Raw genomic sequence first — 22,203 nt, 5'->3', positions numbered from 1 at the left:
AAAGTGGAGTTAGAGCATGGAGGAGCCTCGATCCCAGCTCTCACATGTACATGTGGAACACCGCTCCTCACACACACATGTAACTGAACACAAGGAGAGTATTAGAGGTCAGATGTTTCTGTAACATAACTGACAATATGACACAGAAAAATAATTGACTGATTGCTTGATGAAGATTCAGCCACACTGGCTGAATCCGTGCCACAAGAGGTGGCACGGGCATGAATAGCCCGTAAGTATAAAAGAATGAAGCCAGGAAGATTATCTAGGGTGAGTCTAAGATGAACTGGGAGTCCCGCCCCGTTGTGGGTACACTCACCATGGAGGGTATGGGTACACTCACCATGGAGGGTATGGGTACACTCACCATGGAGGGTATGGGTACACTCACCATGGAGGGTATGGGTACACTCACCATGGAGGGTATGGGTACACTCACCATGGAGGGTATGGGTACACTCACCATGGAGGGTATAGGTACACTCACCACGGAGGGTATGGGTACACTCACCATGGAGGGTATGGGTACACTCACCATGGAGGGTATAGGTACACTCACCACGGAGGGTATGGGTACACTCACCATGGAGGGTATGGACACACTCACCATGGAGGGTATAGGTACACTCACCATGGAGGGTATGGGTACACTCACCACGGAGGGTATGGGTACACTCACCATGGAGGGTATAGGTACAATCACCACGGAGGGTATAGGTACACTCACCATGGAGGGTATGGGTACACTCACCATGGAGGGTATAGGTACACTCACCACGGAGGGTATGGGTACACTCACCATGGAGGGTATAAGTACACTCACCACGGAGGGTATGGGTACACTCACCATGGAGGGTATGGGTACACTCACCATGGAGGGTATGGGTACACTCACCATGGAGGGTATGGACACACTCACCATGGAGGGTATGGGTACACTCACCACGGAGGGTATAGGTACACTCACCATGGAGGGTATGGGTACACTCACCATGGAGGGTATGGGTACACTCACCATGGAGGGTATGGGTACACTCACCATGGAGGGTATAGGTACACTCACCATGGAGGGTATGGGTACACTCACTACGGAGGGTATGGGTAACTACCATGGAGGGGTACACTCACCATGGAGGTAAGGTACAATCTCACCACGGAGGGTATGGGTACACTCACCACGGAGGGTATAGGTACACTCACCATGGAGGGTATGGACACACTCACCATGGAGGGTATGGACACACTCACCACGGAGGGTATGGACACACTCACCATGGAGGGTATAGGTACACTCACCATGGAGGGTATGGACACACTCACCATGGAGGGTATGGACACACTCACCACGGAGGGTATAGGTACACTCACCATGGAGGGTATGGACACACTCACCATGGAGGGTATAGGTACACTCACCATGGAGGGTATGGACACACTCACCATGGAGGGTATGGACACACTCACCATGGAGGGTATGGACACACTCACCATGGAGGGTATAGGTACACTCACCATGGAGGGTATGGACACACTCACCATGGAGGGTATGGATGTGGGATATTTGGGGCTTGAATCTGATTATTTAAATATTAATGTAGTAAATTAAATTACGAAGGACCACCCGCTTTTAAAGTAAAGAGGGAAACTGAGAATTTCTGATCATTAGATAATTCCTAGATGAAACCAGTAACTATGGATAAAACTAGAAAGTATGATCATAATAATAATTAATGGGCTGTATTATTAAATGAAACAAACCTCAAACACATACATTGGGGGGTTATTACTGGAGGTAAGTACGTCCAGGAATTAGTGTGGTTCGTTCACTAATTCAATTAATAATAATCTAATCCTATAAAATAATATTGAAACTGATATCATTAGCAAAAGGAGGAACATAGATTATGAGCATAGTAATGAGTTACAGTAAACCACATATTAATCCCAAAGAATTCTGCACAAGATAAATTGCAATAGAATTATAAAAGGAAATAAATCTTAGCTTAATGAAGATTCCTTTAGAAAGCCATGGAAGTCCTCTTATTCTCCAGACTCGGTCGACTGACGAGTGGAACGTGTTTACATGGGGGAAGGCAGTATGGAGAATTCTTCTCTCGTGCTGCAAGACAAATAATTTTCAGTAGCAACTGATTTAACTACTAAATCTATATTCAAAAATATTAAGAGTTACAGGTGACAAATTTTAATCACCTGTTATTAGGTGTTATCGTGCGTCGTAACGGACAATCACCCTGCTACTATCAAACTTCTACCTGATGCATCACATAAAAGAATACTTAGCTGTGGGCACTGTATAAGTATTAAGATTGCCGTGATTCGCATCTCAGGCTCCGGCTAGGCCTATCCTGAATAATGATGCGTTCTGCTGGCTGGTCACGTGTCGTCAGGAACCAAGTCAAAGGGCTCCTTATTTGACACCAGCACTAGCTGAAGATACTATCTGCAAGGTTATTCACGCCTCACAGTGGCGACTTTCATCTGAGGATGGATAACACCTGCCCTATTTACTGGGCAATGGCGTCTTCTTATGAGTACGGTAAGCGCAGGTCCGTCTCTGAGCGGCTCTACACGTGTACTGGTATGGCGTCCCTCTACCCACGCCGAGCCCGCGTTCATAAAACAAATTATTGTCTCGAACATTAACATTTCTCGCATTTGCGCTTGAAACGTTAAAGACTGGACGGGTTTATTATTTAGAGGAACAAAATATGGTTATTTACCAATTTAAGAATAGTAAATATATAAGGGAGAGGAATTAATGTCTCCCCATGGCATTCATTGGTGACGTTAACTTTATCACGAGATAGACGCTATGATTCTAACGCTCTATTCGGCCTTTAGTTAGAGATCAATTCGTCTGCAATTAGTTATCATACAGAATGCTTTAATTATGGAGAATCGAATTTAATTCTCACACACATTGGATATAATGTGTTTACTGTAAGGAAATCTGACGCAATACTGGCGTCAGGTGACGTGTGAATTCTAGCCTACTGCACAGATGAAATTATTAGTACATGAGAATTCTACGTGTTGTTAATTTTACTTATTACAATAATTAGTATGGTTAGTAATAAGTAATGAGAATACAACAATGTTGTATTCGGTGTTGGAAATATCCAACATAACTCCGGGGGGAGGGTTCTAGGGTCGTAGTGTACTGTGTTGTACTGACCTATCCCGAAGTGATATTAAGATTAGTACATTAGTATGTTAATATGTTAGTATGTTAGTACACACATAACGAACGTCCCGGATTTATCAAGGACTTACAAGGACTTGAGTCTTGCTATTTACATGTCAAATGAAACATGTTGTTTGTAGCCTACACAATATTTATAGAATTCAACTCTCCCAATTTAAACTAACAGAATCTACGGTGATGCGATATCCTGGGTCATAGTGACATGTAATGTTTCGTTACGTGATATCACATCGTAGCATCATCACAGTTTTCTCAGTGGGAAGTGAAGGAAATTACTCTTCTTCTGAGTTGTAATAGGCTTGCAAATTCCGCCTACATTGTTGAGCTGCAGCTCTTGTGGGGCGGTTGCTTGGAGGAACAAATTCATTGTCCTCTGAAATTACTGGGGAAACTGGATCTGGCTGATATTCTTGTTCAGTCAGTTCAAGGGGAACCAGCTTCTCTAAAGTTTTTAGAGTAGTGTTGCCTCTGCATAAGACTTTAACCACTCTTAGGACACCTTGTCGATCTGGGTGAATGGTAACAATTTTTCCAATAGGCCATTCTGACCTTGGTCCATCACTGTCGACTAGTACTAGGTCTCCTGGCTTTAATTGCACCTTATTGTAAGGACTCGAAGCTCCGTAGTGGTACTCTCGTAGAGCTGTGAGGTACTCTCGAGTCCACACCTCATTCCACCTGTTAATAACTCTAGAAAGATGCTGGTAGCTTTCCACCAAGTCTCCTCTGGTCACATGGGACGGGTCTACAGGGTTCTCTTCGGCTAAAGGGATGAGAGGGCTCAGTAGACCTCCATGGATCAAGTGAGAGGGGCTCAGTGGTTCTCTCTGGGTGTAATCATCAGACAGGTAGGTGATTGGGTGGTTATTGACTCGCGCCTCGATTTCCACAACAATAGTTTGGAGTTCTGAGTAACTGACCTTTTGTCGGTGTAAAGTTTTCCTTAGACACTTCTTGACTGTGCCTACCATTCGCTCATAGAACCCACCTTGCCAAGGGGCTCTTGGTGCTATGAATTTCCAGTGACATTGTCTTCTTTGTAAGACTGACTGTACTTCAGGGTGGTTCCAGACTTCTCGCAAACAACTTTCTCCTGCCACAAAATTAGATCCGTTGTCTGATATCATTAATCTAGGACATGATCGGCGGGCAGCAAATCTGTGGAAAGCTTGATTGAAAGCTTCAGCACTCATGTCTGGGGTGACCTCTAAGTGCACGCCTCTGGTTGTAGCACATGTAAAGAGACAAATGTACGCCTTCACTGGTATATTATCTGGGTTACCAGTGAGGAGTAAGGCTCCTGTATAATCAACTCCAGTGGTTTCGAAAGGACGAAGATGAACCACTCGCTCTTCTGGGAGTGGGGGAGGTCCTGGGTAAGGACAGACTCTAGCGTCGTATCTCTTACAGATTACACAAGATTTAATAATGGTCTTAACAGTCTGACGACCTTGAGGAAGCCAGTACTTTTGTCTAAGGTCGGTGAGAGTATCTAAAACTCCACCATGTAGTGTACCATATTGATGGTGATGTAAGACAAGAAGTTTAGTTATGATGTGGTGACGAGGTAAAAGAATTGGGTTCTTAGTATCTAAGTCAATCTTTGCATGTAGCAAACGTCCTCCACATCGTAGTATGTTATGAGTGTTGACATCGTACCAGATGCCCAGAGACTTAGTGAGTTTATCCGGAAGATTCTCAAATTCGCTTCCGTAGGTCTCTTGCTGTGCCCGCTTAATCCAATAGTGAACAGGATTGGGAAATTTATGTCGAATTCCTACTTTAGCAAGGAAATCAAACACGTGCGCAGTCACTCGTAACAATTTACTTAAGTTGGAATAATGATGAGGATCAATGGCTAATATTCGCTGAAGCTCTGGTTCCATCATGGGAGTGGTGATATTGGTCACTATGACTTGTGGCTTTTGTTTGGGCCACTGACCACCAACAAGCCATGAAGGTCCATTGAACCACAGCGAAGACTTGACAAGTTGTTTTAATGTCAATCCTCTTGATAAATAATCTGCAGGATTGTCCTTAGTAGGGACATGTCTGAACTTATATCCTGCGGATAAATCATGAATCTCCCTGACGCGATTACTGACGTAAGGAGTTTTGTTGTTATTGTTTCTTACCCATTGTAAGACTGCCTCGTTGTCTGACCACACTACAATCTCACCAAAGTGGATATTACTGAGTGTCTTTGCCAGGCAATGGGCCAATCTCACTCCCACTAGCAATGCAGTCAACTCCATCTGAGGTAAGGATCTCTTCTTGATGGGAGCAACTCTTGCTTTTGATGTGAGTAAAATTGATTGAGCACTGTTAACTAAATAGGCTGCTGCGCCATATGCTTTGCCAGAGGCATCGCAAAAAACGTGCAAATTGTTGGGTAAGTTTGGTCCTGAAGCATTACGAGGAAATTTCAAAACGCCTAACTGATTAAAATCCGTTGAGAGTATTTGCCATTTGGCTTGTAACTCACTTGATAACGGATCATCCCATCCCATATGTTGCTGCCAGCACTCCTGCATTAGGAGTTTGCCCCTTATTAATATAGGACTAAGTAGGCCTGAAGGGTCAAATGGTTGACTGACAAATGAGAGCAGTGTTCTCATGGTAAGGGTTGAATTATCAGTTTGCACTGACTTGACATTCATCTCATCAGTGTTGGTGTTCCATTCCACGCCTAGAACCTTTAATTTACTGGGTACCTGATAATCGGGAAATTCTTTCTCGATTAACTGGTTAAGCAGTTTATTATTTGAGGCCCATGACTGTAGAGGCATATTGGCTCCTAACAGTTCACGGTTAGCCTCATGGTAGATTTCTACCAGATCAGCTTGATCATTAGTTGTCCCCTGGAAATTGTCGACATACAAGTTGTCGCTAATGGTTGCCTTATAAGGGCTGTCCGATTTCCTCAAATGCGTGTCTAATGTTGCTTGCAAAAGAAACGGTGAGGACGTAGCACCAAATAATACGGAGGCAAACCGATAGGTGATTACTTCACTGTTAGGATCCAGTGGATCCTTGAACCAGAGGAATTTTGTGTAGTCACGATCTTCCTCCTGCAATCCTACTCGGAGAAAGGCTTTGCTGATGTCAGCAGTATAGGCAAAAATGCCTGTGCGAAATCGTAACAACACGTCATGTAGCCTTTGTGTTAGGCTAGGTCCCGTTTGGAGACATTCATTTAAAGACACACTGCTAGGCTTTACTTTAGCACTGCAGTTAAAGACGATACGAATAGGTGTTGTCAATGAGTCTTTCACCACAGCATGGTGAGGAAAATAATGACCTGTTTTTCGGTCATCGTGTTCAACAACTTCAATGAACTTATTGTTAAGTTGTTGTTGGATAAGTTGGTGATACATGGTTAGTTTGTCTGGCTGCTTCTGCAGTCGTGTTAATTGAGACTGCAATTGTGAGGCTGCCATAAAATAATTCACTGGAAGTTGTGGATGATCTAACTTCCATGGGAGTCTTACCCAGTATTGTTTATTTGAGTAGACAACTGTATCCAGATATTGCTGGTAAGTCCACGTATCATCAGGACTTGGTTGCTCAGGGATGATGCCTAACGTATCTAAATCCCACAAACGATGTATTGGTGGGTCAGACTCAATGTCCTCTGCTATTTCCCTGAAGCGTAGGGGTGACTGCTCTAATCCTAGTCACGCCACAATTACATTATTGGTTTGTTGGTTTGTGGACGCTGGACCTTGTCTGAAAAGCACGGGTCCTGTGAGCAATTTGCCCCCTGCGGACGACAACAAATTCATACCATGTTGCCTAGTGCATCCAGTTATAAACTTGTAATAATGATCTGCGCCTATTAATATTCCAATATCTGTGAGGCAATCGGAATTTATTTTATGATCCACTAGCCTCATGCGGTTTCGCTTAAGGTGTCTCGCAGTGTGAGCTAATCCTGTGACCTGCAGGTCCGTAGGAATCTTATCCACTACCACCGCATGGATTGGGCTAGTAGAGGATCCTAATCTAACTAGTAATTTAACTACCTTGTAGTCACGAGGTCCACTATTTGACAGGAAACCAGAAATGTTTAACTTCACACTTTTGGTAGGTTTTAAATTTAACTCATCTACCAACTGTTGTGTAATGAAGGTTTTTTGTGAACCTTGGTCAAAAAGACCCCTAGTGTTAATTCTAGATCTTCGATTTATTAATTTAAGTTGAGCGGTAGGCAAGGTAGTATTATTGCCTGACTCAGTAGCAAGTACATTCACTTCGTGATGTACTTTACAATATTGCACTGCAGTAGAATTAGTAAAATTCTCTCCAGTGGTCATGGTTGGTGTAGAAGATTTTCTACATAAGGCGTAGTGGTGTACACCTTGGTTACAACGGTTGCAGGTACGTAGTGGTACTGCACATTTCTTGGGATCATGAGAACCCATACATTTGGTGCATTTGTGCAATTCCTGTAACCTTTTAACTCGAGCATTATACGTAGGATAAGCAGAGCATTGGTAAGTGGTGTGTTCCTGATTGCAGAACAGACACTTTCTCTGGTTAATAGACTTAGTCTCTTTAGTAGACAAGTCATTGGTTATCTCTGAAGGAGATACTGAATATGTACCTACATTTCCACTTCTTTTCCTGGTGGATGGAGTAGGTTTGGATTTATATTTATCAGACTTACTTGGAGTCTGTTTAGGTTTGACTGAAATATCAGTATTAATTGGTTTGGACTCAGGTTTAATTTTGTCATGAGTCTTTAACCTATTAACTGTGATCCTCAACCCCTCGAAAATCTGATCGAGAGTAAGAAACTCAGTATTATAATGTGAGCAGAGCTCTGTCAAGACATTTCGAGGTAATTTCCTCTGTAACAATAGCTTGATAGACCATTCAGAACTAGGTATATTAACCTTGGTACCTAAGGCCTTTACTAGAGACTCTACTTCTAGTCTGAAGCTTTGAAGTGACTCTGGTCTACTGTTTGGTGCATTCAGATCTAGCAATTGATAATAAAGGGTAGCTATACTTAACTCTTTGTTGCAATAGTTCAACTTCAGGAGTTTTATAGCTTCCTCATAATTACTCTCATCAAGAGTAAGGTTATGTATGACCTTTTTAGCCTCTCCTGTGAGAAGACTGAGTAGGTATGAAAATTTAGAAACTTTGTCTAGAGACTGTTTCTTATGGATGTGAACTTCAAAGGAAGTCCAAAAATTGTCCCAATTTTCTGTATCTAATCCTGAAAAGGTGGGCAAGTCTAGAGTAGGTAAACGAACCTCGGGTAAGTGATTATTGAAGTGAGACCCAGGGTTGCTGGTATTGGATCCAGACTGTTTGGCTAATTTAGATTTTAGATTTGGCCTGAAAATTTTATCATGAGTCTCCTCATCATATTGGGAGATGTCGTCTACAGTTTGACTTGCTTCTTCAGGATCAGTTTCTACAGTATTTAGCAGATCAAGGTAAGATTGACCTGCAGATCTGACTTGATCAAATTTCAGATCAGCCAATCTAACTGATGACTCTAAGTGATAAGAGTCAATGGGATTATCTTTAGTTAAGCTCTCAGCCTTATTAATTAATCTGGTCAAGTGACCTTTAAGGCCAATGTAGGTTCTCCTCAATTGTTCAGGAGTAGCCATGTTGAGCTTAGGTTCAAACTTCACAGTGTTATTATATGTATTACTAATGAAGCTTGGGTACTTGTTCATTAGTGAACAGGTAACATTAATTGTAGCCTAATTTAAAGTGACTACTTTATATTTTACCTCACTTGAGGTTGAATGTACCTACCTACCTAACAACAAATAGCTAGATATTTTGTGTACTGTCTGAACTTCACCATTAGTTCTCGTCCGGTTAGCTCATCCATATCACCATCAGAGTTAATGGAGATAATCCAGCAATACACAAAATAGATACACAAAATAATGCATACAAGAGAAATATTATGGAGACACTCCAATCAGAGTTATCTCAAAAATTAATCCCACCCTGTAGAGGGTCAGCACAAATAATATAATACATACAACACTGACTAGTTTTAGATCTAGTCGTAATAATTCCTAACTAAGAACTATAAAATTATTTAGTCTGAGCTTGTACCAAATTCAGCACAATCTCAGTCTAAATTCTACCTACTAACATGGGTAAAGATTATTGTGGTGTAGTAAGGTAAATATAGTTGTGCTGTATTTTTGGGTTTTTTGTTTTATAAGAGTGCTCTTGCACACACAGGTGAACAATTATGTACAGTTAAGTTTGGCTTGCTAGCCACAGCCTTTTGTGATGGTTGATGGTGTTAATTAACTTGTCAACCACATGCAACCTAGATTCCCCTGACAAATGTACACCGTCTCTGGTCAGGTTCTGTCTGTAAGGTCTGGCTGTAAATTGGATATATGTGGCATCCAATCTCACTCGTTTTTTCAGCCTGAAATTTATGTACTTAGCAGCTCTCAGGTAGTATTCTGGGGTTACTCCCCAACGATTATCTTGACTTGGTTGGCGAGGTTCCACTAATGTGAATACTACTGATTCACTGATGAGCTTGAAAGAAGAAATTATGTTTTTGAGGTGTTTGATCACCTCGGCTGGATGACGAGTGGGGTGGATGTCATTACCACCTAAATATATAATGGTTAGATGGTGGGGCCACTCTAACACAGGTGTTAGGGTGGTGATATTGTAAAAGTTATGAGCTGTTGCTCCTGTTGACCTAAAGATTCTCACCTCGGTGTGAGGTATAGGTCTAAGTGTTGTGGGTAATTGGCTATGACCCACTAAAGCTATGTATAAGGTGGCTGTTAGTGTGATCTAGGCTAACTGATGTGTTACACTATTAGTTGACACAATTAATTAAATAGTTAGTCTAGCTTCTATCACACAAGGATTAGTTATTAATGGCTAATAATTTAATTATAAGTTTAATGCCTATCCGGTTCGAAGGACCATAATGTGGGATATTTGGGGCTTGAATCTGATTATTTAAATATTAATGTAGTAAATTAAATTACGAAGGACCACCCGCTTTTAAAGTAAAGAGGGAAACTGAGAATTTCTGATCATTAGATAATTCCTAGATGAAACCAGTAACTATGGATAAAACTAGAAAGTATGATCATAATAATAATTAATGGGCTGTATTATTAAATGAAACAAACCTCAAACACCTACATTGGGGGGTTATTACTGGAGGTAAGTACGTCCAGGAATTAGTGTGGTTCGTTCACTAATTCAATTAATAATAATCTAATCCTATAAAATAATATTGAAACTGATATCATTAGCAAAAGGAGGAACATAGATTATGAGCATAGTAATGAGTTACAGTAAACCACATATTAATCCCAAAGAATTCTGCACAAGATAAATTGCAATAGAATTATAAAAGGAAATAAATCTTAGCTTAATGAAGATTCCTTTAGAAAGCCATGGAAGTCCTCTTATTCTCCAGACTCGGTCGACTGACGAGTGGAACGTGTTAACATGGGGGAAGGCAGTATGGAGAATTCTTCTCTCGTGCTGCAAGACAAATAATTTTCAGTAGCAACTGATTTAACTACTAAATCTATATTCAAAAATATTAAGAGTTACAGGTGACAAATTTTAATCACCTGTTATTAGGTGTTATTGTGCGTCGTAACGGACAATCACCCTGCTACTATCAAACTTCTACCTGATGCATCACATAAAAGAATACTTAGCTGTGGGCACTGTATAAGTATTAAGATTGCCGTGATTCGCATCTCAGGCTCCGGCTAGGCCTATCCTGAATAATGATGCGTTCTGCTGGCTGGTCACGTGTCGTCAGGAACCAAGTCAAAGGGCTCCTTATTTGACACTAGCACTAGCTGAAGATACTATCTGCAAGGTTATTCACGCCTCACAGTGGCGACTTTCATCTGAGGATGGATAACACCTGCCCTATTTACTGGGCAATGGCGTCTTCTTATGAGTACGGTAAGCGCAGGTCCGTCTCTGAGCGGCTCTACACGTGTACTGGTATGGCGTCCCTCTACCCACGCCGAGCCCGCGTTCATAAAACAAATTATTGTCTCGAACATTAACATTTCTCGCATTTGCGCTTGAAACGTTAAAGACTGGACGGGTTTATTATTTAGAGGAACAAAATATGGTTATTTACCAATTTAAGAATAGTAAATATATAAGGGAGAGGAATTAATGTCTCCCCATGGCATTCATTGGTGACGTTAACTTTATCACGAGATAGACGCTATGATTCTAACGCTCTATTCGGCCTTTAGTTAGAGATCAATTCGTCTGCAATTAGTTATCATACAGAATGCTTTAATTATGGAGAATCGAATTTAATTCTCACACACATTGGATATAATGTGTTTACTGTAAGGAAATCTGACGCAATACTGGCGTCAGGTGACGTGAGAATTCTAGCCTACTGCACAGATGAAATTATTAGTACATGAGAATTCTACGTGTTGTTAATTTTACTTACTACAATAATTAGTATGGTTAGTAATAAGTAATGAGAATACAACAATGTTGTATTCGGTGTTGGAAATATCCAACAATGGACACACTCACCACTGGAGGGTATGGACACACTCACCATGGAGGGTATGGACACACTCACCACGGAGGGTATGGACACACTCACCATGGAGGGTATGGACACACTCACCACGGAGGGTATGGGTACACTCACCATAGACGGTATGGACACACTCACCATGGACGGTATGGACACACTCACCACGGAGGGTATGGACACACTCACCATGGAGGGTAATGGACACACTCACCACGGAGGGTATGGACACACTCACCATGGAGGGTATGGACACACTCACCATGGAGGGTATGGACACACTCACCATGGAGGATATGGACACACTCACCACGGTGGGTATGGACACACTCACCATGGAGGGTATGGACACACTCACCATGGAGGATATGGACACACTCACCACGGTGGGTATGGACACACTCACCACGGAGGGTATGGACACACTCACCATGGAGGGTATGGACACACTCACCACGGAGGATATGGACACACTCACCACGGAGGGTATGGACACTACTCACCATGGAGGGTATGGACACACTCACAATGGAGGGTATGGACACACTCACCGTGAAGGGTATGGACACACTCACCATGGAGGGTATGGACACACTCACCATGGAGGGTATGGACACACTCACCATGGAGGGTATGGACACACTCACCACGGAAGTGTATTGTGTGAGGGGAACTTTTAAACTGTGGATGAAGGTGTAGTGTGAGGAAGACCTCGTGGGTAGAGTGGCATCAGGGCCTGAAAGTGCTGCCCAAACAAGGTTTAGAGACCAAGCGCACAAAAAGCGTTCTGAGAGAGATGAGTGTGTCGCCTGACATCACCTTACTTTGTATCGTGTGTTACCTAAGAGTGACAAATAAGGTTGGGGTGCAGGTGTGTGGTCTTTTAACTGCCTGAAGCATACCATCAGCGACCAATCAAGACAACGACCAACAGCCTTACTTGCAGAGAGCGCGACGCCGGCAGCGCTGCTACACGTTGGCTGCTGCGGCCAGAAGACGTCGGTGGCTGGGCAGGTGTGGGTGATGCCCAGGGGGTCGTCTGGCGGCACACTGACGCAGCCTCCAGCGTCCACAGAGTACACGCCACCGCTGCACGCTGGCCGCTTCACCTGCACGCCAAGGACAACACTCACTAGTAGGTCACGGTCAGTGTCCCCCCTGGATGTCTCGTCTAGCTTCCTTGGGACAATACTGGATCTCTGGGAACAATAGTAGCTCCCTGGAGACAACACTAGCTCCCTGGGGATAATACTAGCTTCATGGGGACAATACTAGCTCCCTGGGGACAATACTAGCTCCCCGGGGACAATACTAGCTCCCTGGAGACAATACTAGCTCCCTGGGGACAACAGTAGCTCCATGGGGACAATACTAGCTCCCTGGGGACAGAACTAGCTCCCTGGGGACAAAAGTAGCTCCCTGGGGACAATACTAGCTCCCTGGGGACAATACTAGCTCCCTGGGGACATAAGTAGCTCCCTGAGGACAATACTAGCTCCCAAGGGACAATACTAGCTCCCTGGGGACAATAGTAGCTCCCTGGGGACAATACTAGCTCCCTGGGGACAATACTAGCTCCCTGGGGACAATAGTAGTTCCCTGGGGACAATACTAGCTCCCTGGGGACAATATTAGCTCCATGGGGACAATAGTAGCTCCCTGGGGACAATACTAGCTCACTTAGGACAATACTAGCTCCCTGGGGACAATACTAGCTCCCTGGGGACAATACTAGCTCTCAGGGGACAATAGTAGCTCCCTGGGGACAATAGTAGCTCCCTGGGGATAATAGTAGCTCCCTGGGGTCAACTAGCTTCCTGGGGACAATAGTAGCTCCCTGGGGACAATAGTAGCTCCTTAGGGGACAATATTAGCTCCCTGGGGACAATACTAGCTCCCTGGGGACAATACTAGCTCCCTGGGGACAATACTAGCACCCTGGGGACAATACTAGCTCACTGGGGACAATACTAGCTCCCTGGGGACAATACTAGCTCCCTGGGGACAATACTAGCTCCCTGGGGACAATACTAGCTCACTGGGGACAATAGTACCTCTCCTGGGGACAATAGTAGCTCCCTGGGGATAATAGTAGCTCCCTGGGGTCAATACTAGCTTCCTGGGGACAATAGTAGCTCCCTGGGGACAATAGTAGCTCCCTGGGGACAATATTAGCTCCCTGGGGACAATCCTAGCTCCCTGGGGACAATACTAGCTCCCTGGGGACAATACTAGCTCCCTGGGGACAATACTAGCTCACTGGGGACAATACTAGCTCCCTGGGAACAATACTAGCTTCCTGGGGACAATACTCGCTCCGTGGGGATAATAGTAGCTCCCTGGGGTCAATACTAGCTTTCTGTGGACAATAGTAGCTCCCTGGGGACAATAGTAGCTCCCTGGGGACAATATTAGCTCCCTGGGGACAATACTAGCTCCCTAGGGACAATACTAGCTCCCTGGGGACAATACTAGCTCCCTGGGGACAACACTAGCTCACTGGGGACAATACTAGCTCCCTGGGGACAATACTAGCTTCCTTGGGACAATACTAGCTCCCTGGGGACAATACTAGCTCCCTGGGCATAATAGTAGCTCCCTGGGGTATATACTAGCTTCCTGGGGACAATAGTAGCTCCCTGGGGTCAATACTATCTCCCTGGGGACAATACTAGCTCCCTGTGGTCAATACTAGCTCCCTAGGGACAATACTAGCTCCCTGGGGACAAAAGTAGCTCCCTGGGGACAATACTAGCTCCCTGGGGACAATACTAGCTCCCTGGGGACAATACTAGCTCCTTGGGGTCAATACTAGCTCCCTGGGGTCAATACTAGCTCCCTGGGAACAATAGTAGCTCCCTGGGGACAATACTAGCTCCCTGGGGACATTACTAGCTCCCTGGGGACAATACTAGCTCCCTGGGGACAATACTAGCTCACTGGGGACAATAGTAGCTCCCTGGGGACAATAGTAGCTTCCTAGGGATAATAGTAGCTCCCTGGGGTCAATACTAGCTTCCTGGGGACAATGGTAGCTCCCTGGGGACAATACTAGCTCCCTGCGGACAATACTAGCTCCTTGGAGACAATACTAGCTCCCTGGCGACAATACTAGCTCACTGGGGACAATACTAGCTCCCTGGGGACAATACTAGCTTCCTGGGGACAATACTAGCTCCCTGGGGACAATACTAGCTCCCTGGGGATAATAGGAGCTCCCTGTGGTCAATACTAGCTTCCTGGGGACAATAGTAGCTCAATGGGGTCAATAATAGCTTCCTGGGGACAATACTAGCTCCCTGGGGACAATACTAGCTCCCTGGGGACAATACTAGCTCACTGGGGACAATAGTAGCTCCCTGGGGACAATACTAGCTCTCTGGGGATAATAGTAGCTCCCTGGGGTCAATACTAGCTTCCTGGGGACAATAGTAGCTCCCTGGGGACAGTAGTAGCTCCCTGGGGACAATACTAGCTCTCTGGGTACAATACTTGCTTCCTGGGGACAATAGTAGCTTCCTGGGGACAATACTAGCTCACTGGGGACAATACTAGCTCACTGGGGTCAATACTAGCTTCCTGAGAACAATACTAGCTCCCTGGGGACAATACTAGCTTCCTGGGGACAATACTAGCTCCCTGGGGACAATACTAGCTCCCTGGGGACAATACTAGCTCACTGGGGACAATAGTAGCTCTTTGGGGACAATAGTAGCTCTCTGGGGATAATAGTAGCTCCCTGGGGACAATACTAGCTCCCTGGCGACAATACTAACTCTCTGGGGACAATACTAGCTCACTGGGGACAATACTAGCTTCCTGGGGACAATACTAGCTCCCTTGGGACAATACTAGCTTCCTGGGGATAATAGTAGCTCCCTGGGGTCAATATTAGCCTCCTGGGGACAATAGTAGCTCCCTGGGGATAATAGTAGCTCCCTGGGGTCAATACTAGCTCCCTGGGGACAATACTAGCTTCCTGGGGACAATACTAGCTCCCTGGGGACAATAGTAGCTCCCTGGGGACAATATTAGCTCCCTGGGGACAATAGTAGCTCCCTGGGGACAATACTAGGTCTCTGGGGACAATACTAGCTCCCTGCGGACAATACTAGCTCCCTGGGGACAATACTAGCTCCCTGGGGACAATAGTAGCTCCCTGGGGACAATAGTAGCTCCCTGGGGACAATACTAGCTCACTGGGGACAATACTAGCTCACTGGGGTCAATACTAGCTCCCTGGGGTCTATACTAGCTCCCTGGGGACAATACTAGCTCACTGGGGACAACACTAGCTCCCTAGGGTCAATACTAGCTCCCTGGGGTCAATTCTAGCTCCCTGGGGTCAATACTAGCTCACTGGGGACAATAGTAGCTCCCTGGGGTCAATGCTAGCTCCCTGGGGACAATACTAGCTCCCTGGGGACAATACTAGCTCACTGGGGTCAATACTAGCTCCCTGGGGTCAATACTAGCTCACTGGAGACAATACTAGCTCACCGGGGACAATACTAGCTCCCTGGGGTCAATACTAGCTCCCTGGGGTCAATATTAGCTCCCTGGGGTCAATACTAGCTCCCTGGGGACAATAGTAGCTCCCTGGGGACATTACTAGCTCCCTGGGGACAATACTAGCTCCCTGGGGACAATACTAGCTCACTGGGGACAATAGTAGCTCCCTGGGGACAATACTAGCTCTCTGGGGATAATAGTAGCTCCCTGGGGTCAATACTAGCTTCCTGGGGACAATAGTAGCTCCCTGGGGACAATAATAGCTACCTGGGGACAATACTAGCTCTCTGGGTACAATACGTGCTTCCTGGGGACAATAGTAGCTTCCTGGGGACAATACTAGCTCACTGGGGACAATACTAACTCACTGGGGTCAATACTAGCTTCCTGAGAACAATACTAGCTCCCTGGGGACAATACTAGCTTCCTGGGGACAATACTAGCTCCCTGGGGACAATACTAGCTCCCTGGGGACAATACTAGCTCACTGGGGACAATAGTAGCTCTCTGGGGACAATAGTAGCTCTCTGGGGATAATAGTAGCTCCCTGGGGACAATACTAGCTCCCTGGCGACAATACTAGCTCTCTGGGGACAATACTAGCTCACTGGGGACAATACTAGCTTCCTGGGGACAATACTAGCTCCCTTGGGACAATACTAGCTTCCTGGGGATAATAGTAGCTCCCTGGGGTCAATATTAGCCTCCTGGGGACAATAGTAGCTCCCTGGGGATAATAGTAGCTCCCTGGGGTCAATACTAGCTCCCTGGGGACAATACTAGCTTCCTGGGGACAATACTAGCTCCCTGGGGACAATAGTAGCTCCCTGGGGACAATATTAGCTCCCTGGGGACAATAGTAGCTCCCTGGGGACAATACTAGGTCTCTGGGGACAATACTAGCTCCCTGCGGACAATACTAGCTCCCTGGGGACAATACTAGCTCCCTGGGGACAATAGTAGCTCCCTGGGGACAATAGTAGCTCCCTGGGGACAATACTAGCTCACTGGGGACAATACTAGCTCACTGGGGTCAATACTAGCTCCTTGGGGTCTATACTAGCTACCTGGGGACAGTACTAGCTCACTGGAGACAACACTAGCTCCCTAGGGTCAATACTAGCTCCCTGGGGTCAATTCTAGCTCCCTGGGGTCAATACTAGCTCCCTGGGGACAATAGTAGCTCCCTGGGGTCAATGCTAGCTCCCTGGGGACAATACTAGCTCCCTGGGGACAATACTAGCTCACTGGGGACAATAGTAGCTCCCTGGGGACAATAGTAGCTCTCTGGGGATAATAGTAGCTCCCTGGGGTCAATACTAGCTTCCTGGGGACAATAGTAGCTCCCTGGGGACAATAGTAGCTCCCTGGGGACAATACTAGCTCTCTGGGGACAATACTAGCTCTCTGGGGACAATACTAGCTCTCTGGGGACAATACTAGCTCACTGGGGACAATACTAGCTTCCTGGGGACAATACTAGCTCCCTGGGGACAATACTAGCTACCTGGAGATAATAGTAGCTCCCTGGGGTCAATATTAGCCTCCTGGGGACAATAGTAGCTCTCTGGGGATAATAGTAGCTCCCTGGGGACAATACTAGCTCCCTGGCGACAATACTAGCTCTCTGGGGACAATACTAGCTCACTGGGGACAATACTAGCTTCCTGGGGACAATACTAGCTCCCTTGATACAATACTAGCTTCCTGGGGATAATAGTAGCTCCCTGGGGTCAATATTAGCCTCCTGGGGACAATAGTAGCTCCCTGGGGATAATAGTAGCTCCCTGGGGTCAATACTAGCTCCCTGGGGACAATACTAGCTTCCTGGGGACAATACTAGCTCCCTGGGGACAATAGTAGCTCCCTGGGGACAATATTAGCTCCCTGGGGACAATAGTAGCTCCCTGGGGACAATACTAGGTCTCTGGGGACAATACTAGCTCCCTGCGGACAATACTAGCTCCCTGGGGACAATACTAGCTCCCTGGGGACAATAGTAGCTCCCTGGGGACAATAGTAGCTCCCTGGGGACAATACTAGCTCACTGGGGACAATACTAGCTCACTGGGGTCAATACTAGCTTCCTGAGAACAATACTAGCTCCCTGGGGACAATACTAGCTCACTGGGGACAATACTAGCTCCCTAGGGTCAATACTAGCTCCCTGGGGTCAATTCTAGCTCCCTGGGGTCAATACTAGCTCCCTGGGGACAATAGTAGCTCCCTGGGGTCAATGCTAGCTCCCTGGGGACAATACTAGCTCCCTGGGGACAATACTAGCTCACTGGGGTCAATACTAGCTCCCTGGGGTCAATACTAGCTCACTGGGGACAATACTAGCTCACCGGGGACAATACTAGCTCCCTGGGGTCAATACTAGCTCCCTGGGGTCAATATTAGCTCCCTGGGGTCAATACTAGCTCCCTGGGGACAATAGTAGCTCCCTGGGGACATTACTAGCTCCCTGGGGACAATACTAGCTCCCTGGGGACAATACTAGCTCACTGGGGACAATAGTAGCTCCCTAGGGGACAATACTAGCTCTCTGGGGATAATAGTAGCTCCCTGGGGTCAATACTAGCTTCCTGGGGACAATAGTAGCTCCCTGGGGACAATAGTAGCTCCCTGGGGACAATACTAGCTCTCTGGGTACAATACTTGCTTCCTGGGGACAATAGTAGCTTCCTGGGGACAATACTAGCTCACTGGGGACAATACTAGCTCACTGGGGTCAATACTAGCTTCCTGAGAACAATACTAGCTCCCTGGGGACAATACTAGCTTCCTGGGGACAATACTAGCTCCCTGGGGACAATACTAGCTCCCTGGGGACAATACTAGCTCACTGGGGACAATAGTAGCTCTTTGGGGACAATAGTAGCTCTCTGGGGATAATAGTAGCTCCCTGGGGACAATACTAGCTCCCTGGCGACAATACTAGCTCTCTGGGGACAATACTAGCTCACTGGGGACAATACTAGCTTCCTGGGGTACAATACTAGCTCCCTTGGGACAATACTAGCTTCCTGGGGATAATAGTAGCTCCCTGGGGTCAATATTAGCCTCCTGGGGACAATAGTAGCTCCCTGGGGATAATAGTAGCTCCCTGGGGTCAATACTAGCTCCCTGGGGACAATACTAGCTTCCTGGGGACAATACTAGCTCCCTGGGGACAATAGTAGCTCCCTGGGGACAATATTAGCTCCCTGGGGACAATAGTAGCTCCCTGGGGACAATACTAGGTCTCTGGGGACAATACTAGCTCCCTGCGGACAATACTAGCTCCCTGGGGACAATACTAGCTCCATGGGGACAATAGTAGCTCCCTGGGGACAATAGTAGCTCCCTGGGGACAATACTAGCTCACTGGGGACAATACTAGCTCACTGGGGTCAATACTAGCTCCCTGGGGTCTATACTAGCTCCCTGGGGACAATACTAGCTCACTGGGGACAACACTAGCTCCCTAGGGTCAATACTAGCTCCCTGGGGTCAATTCTAGCTCCCTGGGGTCAATACTAGCTCACTGGGGACAATAGTAGCTCCCTGGGGTCAATGCTAGCTCCCTGGGGACAATACTAGCTCCCTGGGGACAATACTAGCTCACTGGGGTCAATTCTAGCTCCCTGGGGTCAATACTAGCTCACTGGGGACAATACTAGCTCACCGGGGACAATACTAGCTCCCTGGGGTCAATACTAGCTCCCTTTGGTCAATATTAGCTCCCTGGGGTCAATACTAGCTCCCTGGGGACAATAGTAGCTCCCTGGGGACATTACTAGCTCCCTGGGGACAATACTAGCTCCCTGGGGACAATACTAGCTCACTGGGGACAATAGTAGCTCCCTGGGGACAATACTAGCTCTCTGGGGATAATAGTAGCTCCCTGGGGTCAATACTAGCTTCCTGGGGACAATAGTAGCTCCCTGGGGACAATAGTAGCTCCCTGGGGACAATACTAGCTCTCTGGGTACAATACTTGCTTCCTGGGGACAATAGTAGCTTCCTGGGGACAATACTAGCTCACTGGGGACAATACTAGCTCACTGGGGTCAATACTAGCTTCCTGAGAACAATACTAGCTCCCTGGGGACAATACTAGCTTCCTGGGGACAATACTAGCTCCCTGGGGACAATACTAGCTCCCTGGGGACAATACTAGCTCACTGGGGACAATAGTAGCTCTTTGGGGACAATAGTAGCTCTCTGGGGATAATAGTAGCTCCCTGGGGACAATACTAGCTCCCTGGCGACAATACTAACTCTCTGGGGACAATACTAGCTCACTGGGGACAATACTAGCTTCCTGGGGACAATACTAGCTCCCTTGGGACAATACTAGCTTCCTGGGGATAATAGTAGCTCCCTGGGGTCAATATTAGCCTCCTGGGGACAATAGTAGCTCCCTGGGGATAATAGTAGCTCCCTGGGGTCAATACTAGCTCCCTGGGGACAATACTAGCTTCCTGGGGACAATACTAGCTCCCTGGGGACAATAGTAGCTCCCTGGGGACAATATTAGCTCCCTGGGGACAATAGTAGCTCCCTGGGGACAATACTAGGTCTCTGGGGACAATACTAGCTCCCTGCGGACAATACTAGCTCCCTGGGGACAATACTAGCTCCCTGGGGACAATAGTAGCTCCCTGGGGACAATAGTAGCTCCCTGGGGACAATACTAGCTCACTGGGGACAATACTAGCTCACTGGGGTCAATACTAGCTCCTTGGGGTCTATACTAGCTACCTGGGGACAGTACTAGCTCACTGGGGACAACACTAGCTCCCTAGGGTCAATACTAGCTCCCTGGGGTCAATTCTAGCTCCCTGGGGTCAATACTAGCTCCCTGGGGACAATAGTAGCTCCCTGGGGTCAATGCTAGCTCCCTGGGGACAATACTAGCTCCCTGGGGACAATACTAGCTTCATGGGGACAATAGTAGCTCCCTGGGGACAATAGTAGCTCCCTGGGGACAATACTAGCTCTCTGGGGACAATACTAGCTCTCTGGGGACAATACTAGCTCTCTGGGGACAATACTAGCTCACTGGGGACAATACTAGCTTCCTGGGGACAATACTAGCTCCCTGGGGACAATACTAGCTACCTGGAGATAATAGTAGCTCCCTGGGGTCAATATTAGCCTCCTGGGGACAATAGTAGCTCCCTGGCGACAATACTAGCTCCCTGGGGAGATTACTAGCTCCCTGGGGACAATACTAGCTTCCTGGGGACAATAGAAGCTCCCTGGGGACAATACTAGTTTCCTGGGGACAATACTTGCTCGCTGGGGACAATAGTAGATCCCTGGGGACAATACTAGCTCCCTGGGGACAATACTAGCTCCTTGGGGACAATACTAGCTCCATGACAACAATACTAGCTCCTTGGGGACAATACTAGCTCCCTGGGGACAATACTTGCTTCCTGGGGACAATACTAGCTGTCTGGGGACAACAGTAGTTCCCTGGGGACAATACTAGCTCCCTGGGGACAATACTAGCTCCCTGGCACAATAGTAGCTCCCTGGGGACAATACTAGCTCCCTGGGGACAATACTAGCTCCCTGGCACAATAGTAGCTCCCTGGGGACAATACTAGCTCCCTGGGAACATTACTAGCTCCCTGGGGACAATACTAGCTCCTTGGGGACATTACTAGCTCCTTGGGGACAATACTAGCTTCCTGGGGACATTACTAGCTCCCTGGGGACAATATTAGCTCCCTGGGGACATTACTAGCTCCTTGGGGACAATACTAGCTTCCTGGGGACAATAGAAGTTCCCTGGGGACAATACTAGCTTCCTGGGGACAATACTTGCTCGCTGGGGACAATAGTAGATCCCTGGGGACAATACTAGCTCACTGGGGACAATAATAGATCCCGGGGGACAATACTAGCTCCC

General features: G+C 46.6%; 1 protein-coding gene across 1 annotated transcript in view; it reads right to left on the bottom strand.

The window, feature by feature from the left end:
• Positions 1-22,203, bottom strand: part of LOC123760677 (polycystin family receptor for egg jelly) — a 467,012-nt gene that overhangs the window by 351,410 nt on the left and 93,399 nt on the right. The window contains 1 exon segment of the mRNA XM_069328534.1: positions 12,724-12,892. Coding sequence (XP_069184635.1) covers positions 12,724-12,892 — 169 coding nt within the window.

This window comes from Procambarus clarkii, chromosome 21, assembly GCF_040958095.1.
Source record: "Procambarus clarkii isolate CNS0578487 chromosome 21, FALCON_Pclarkii_2.0, whole genome shotgun sequence".
Taxonomy (NCBI): Eukaryota; Metazoa; Arthropoda; class Malacostraca; order Decapoda; family Cambaridae; genus Procambarus; species Procambarus clarkii.
This window is presented reverse-complemented; position numbering and strand designations above follow the sequence as displayed.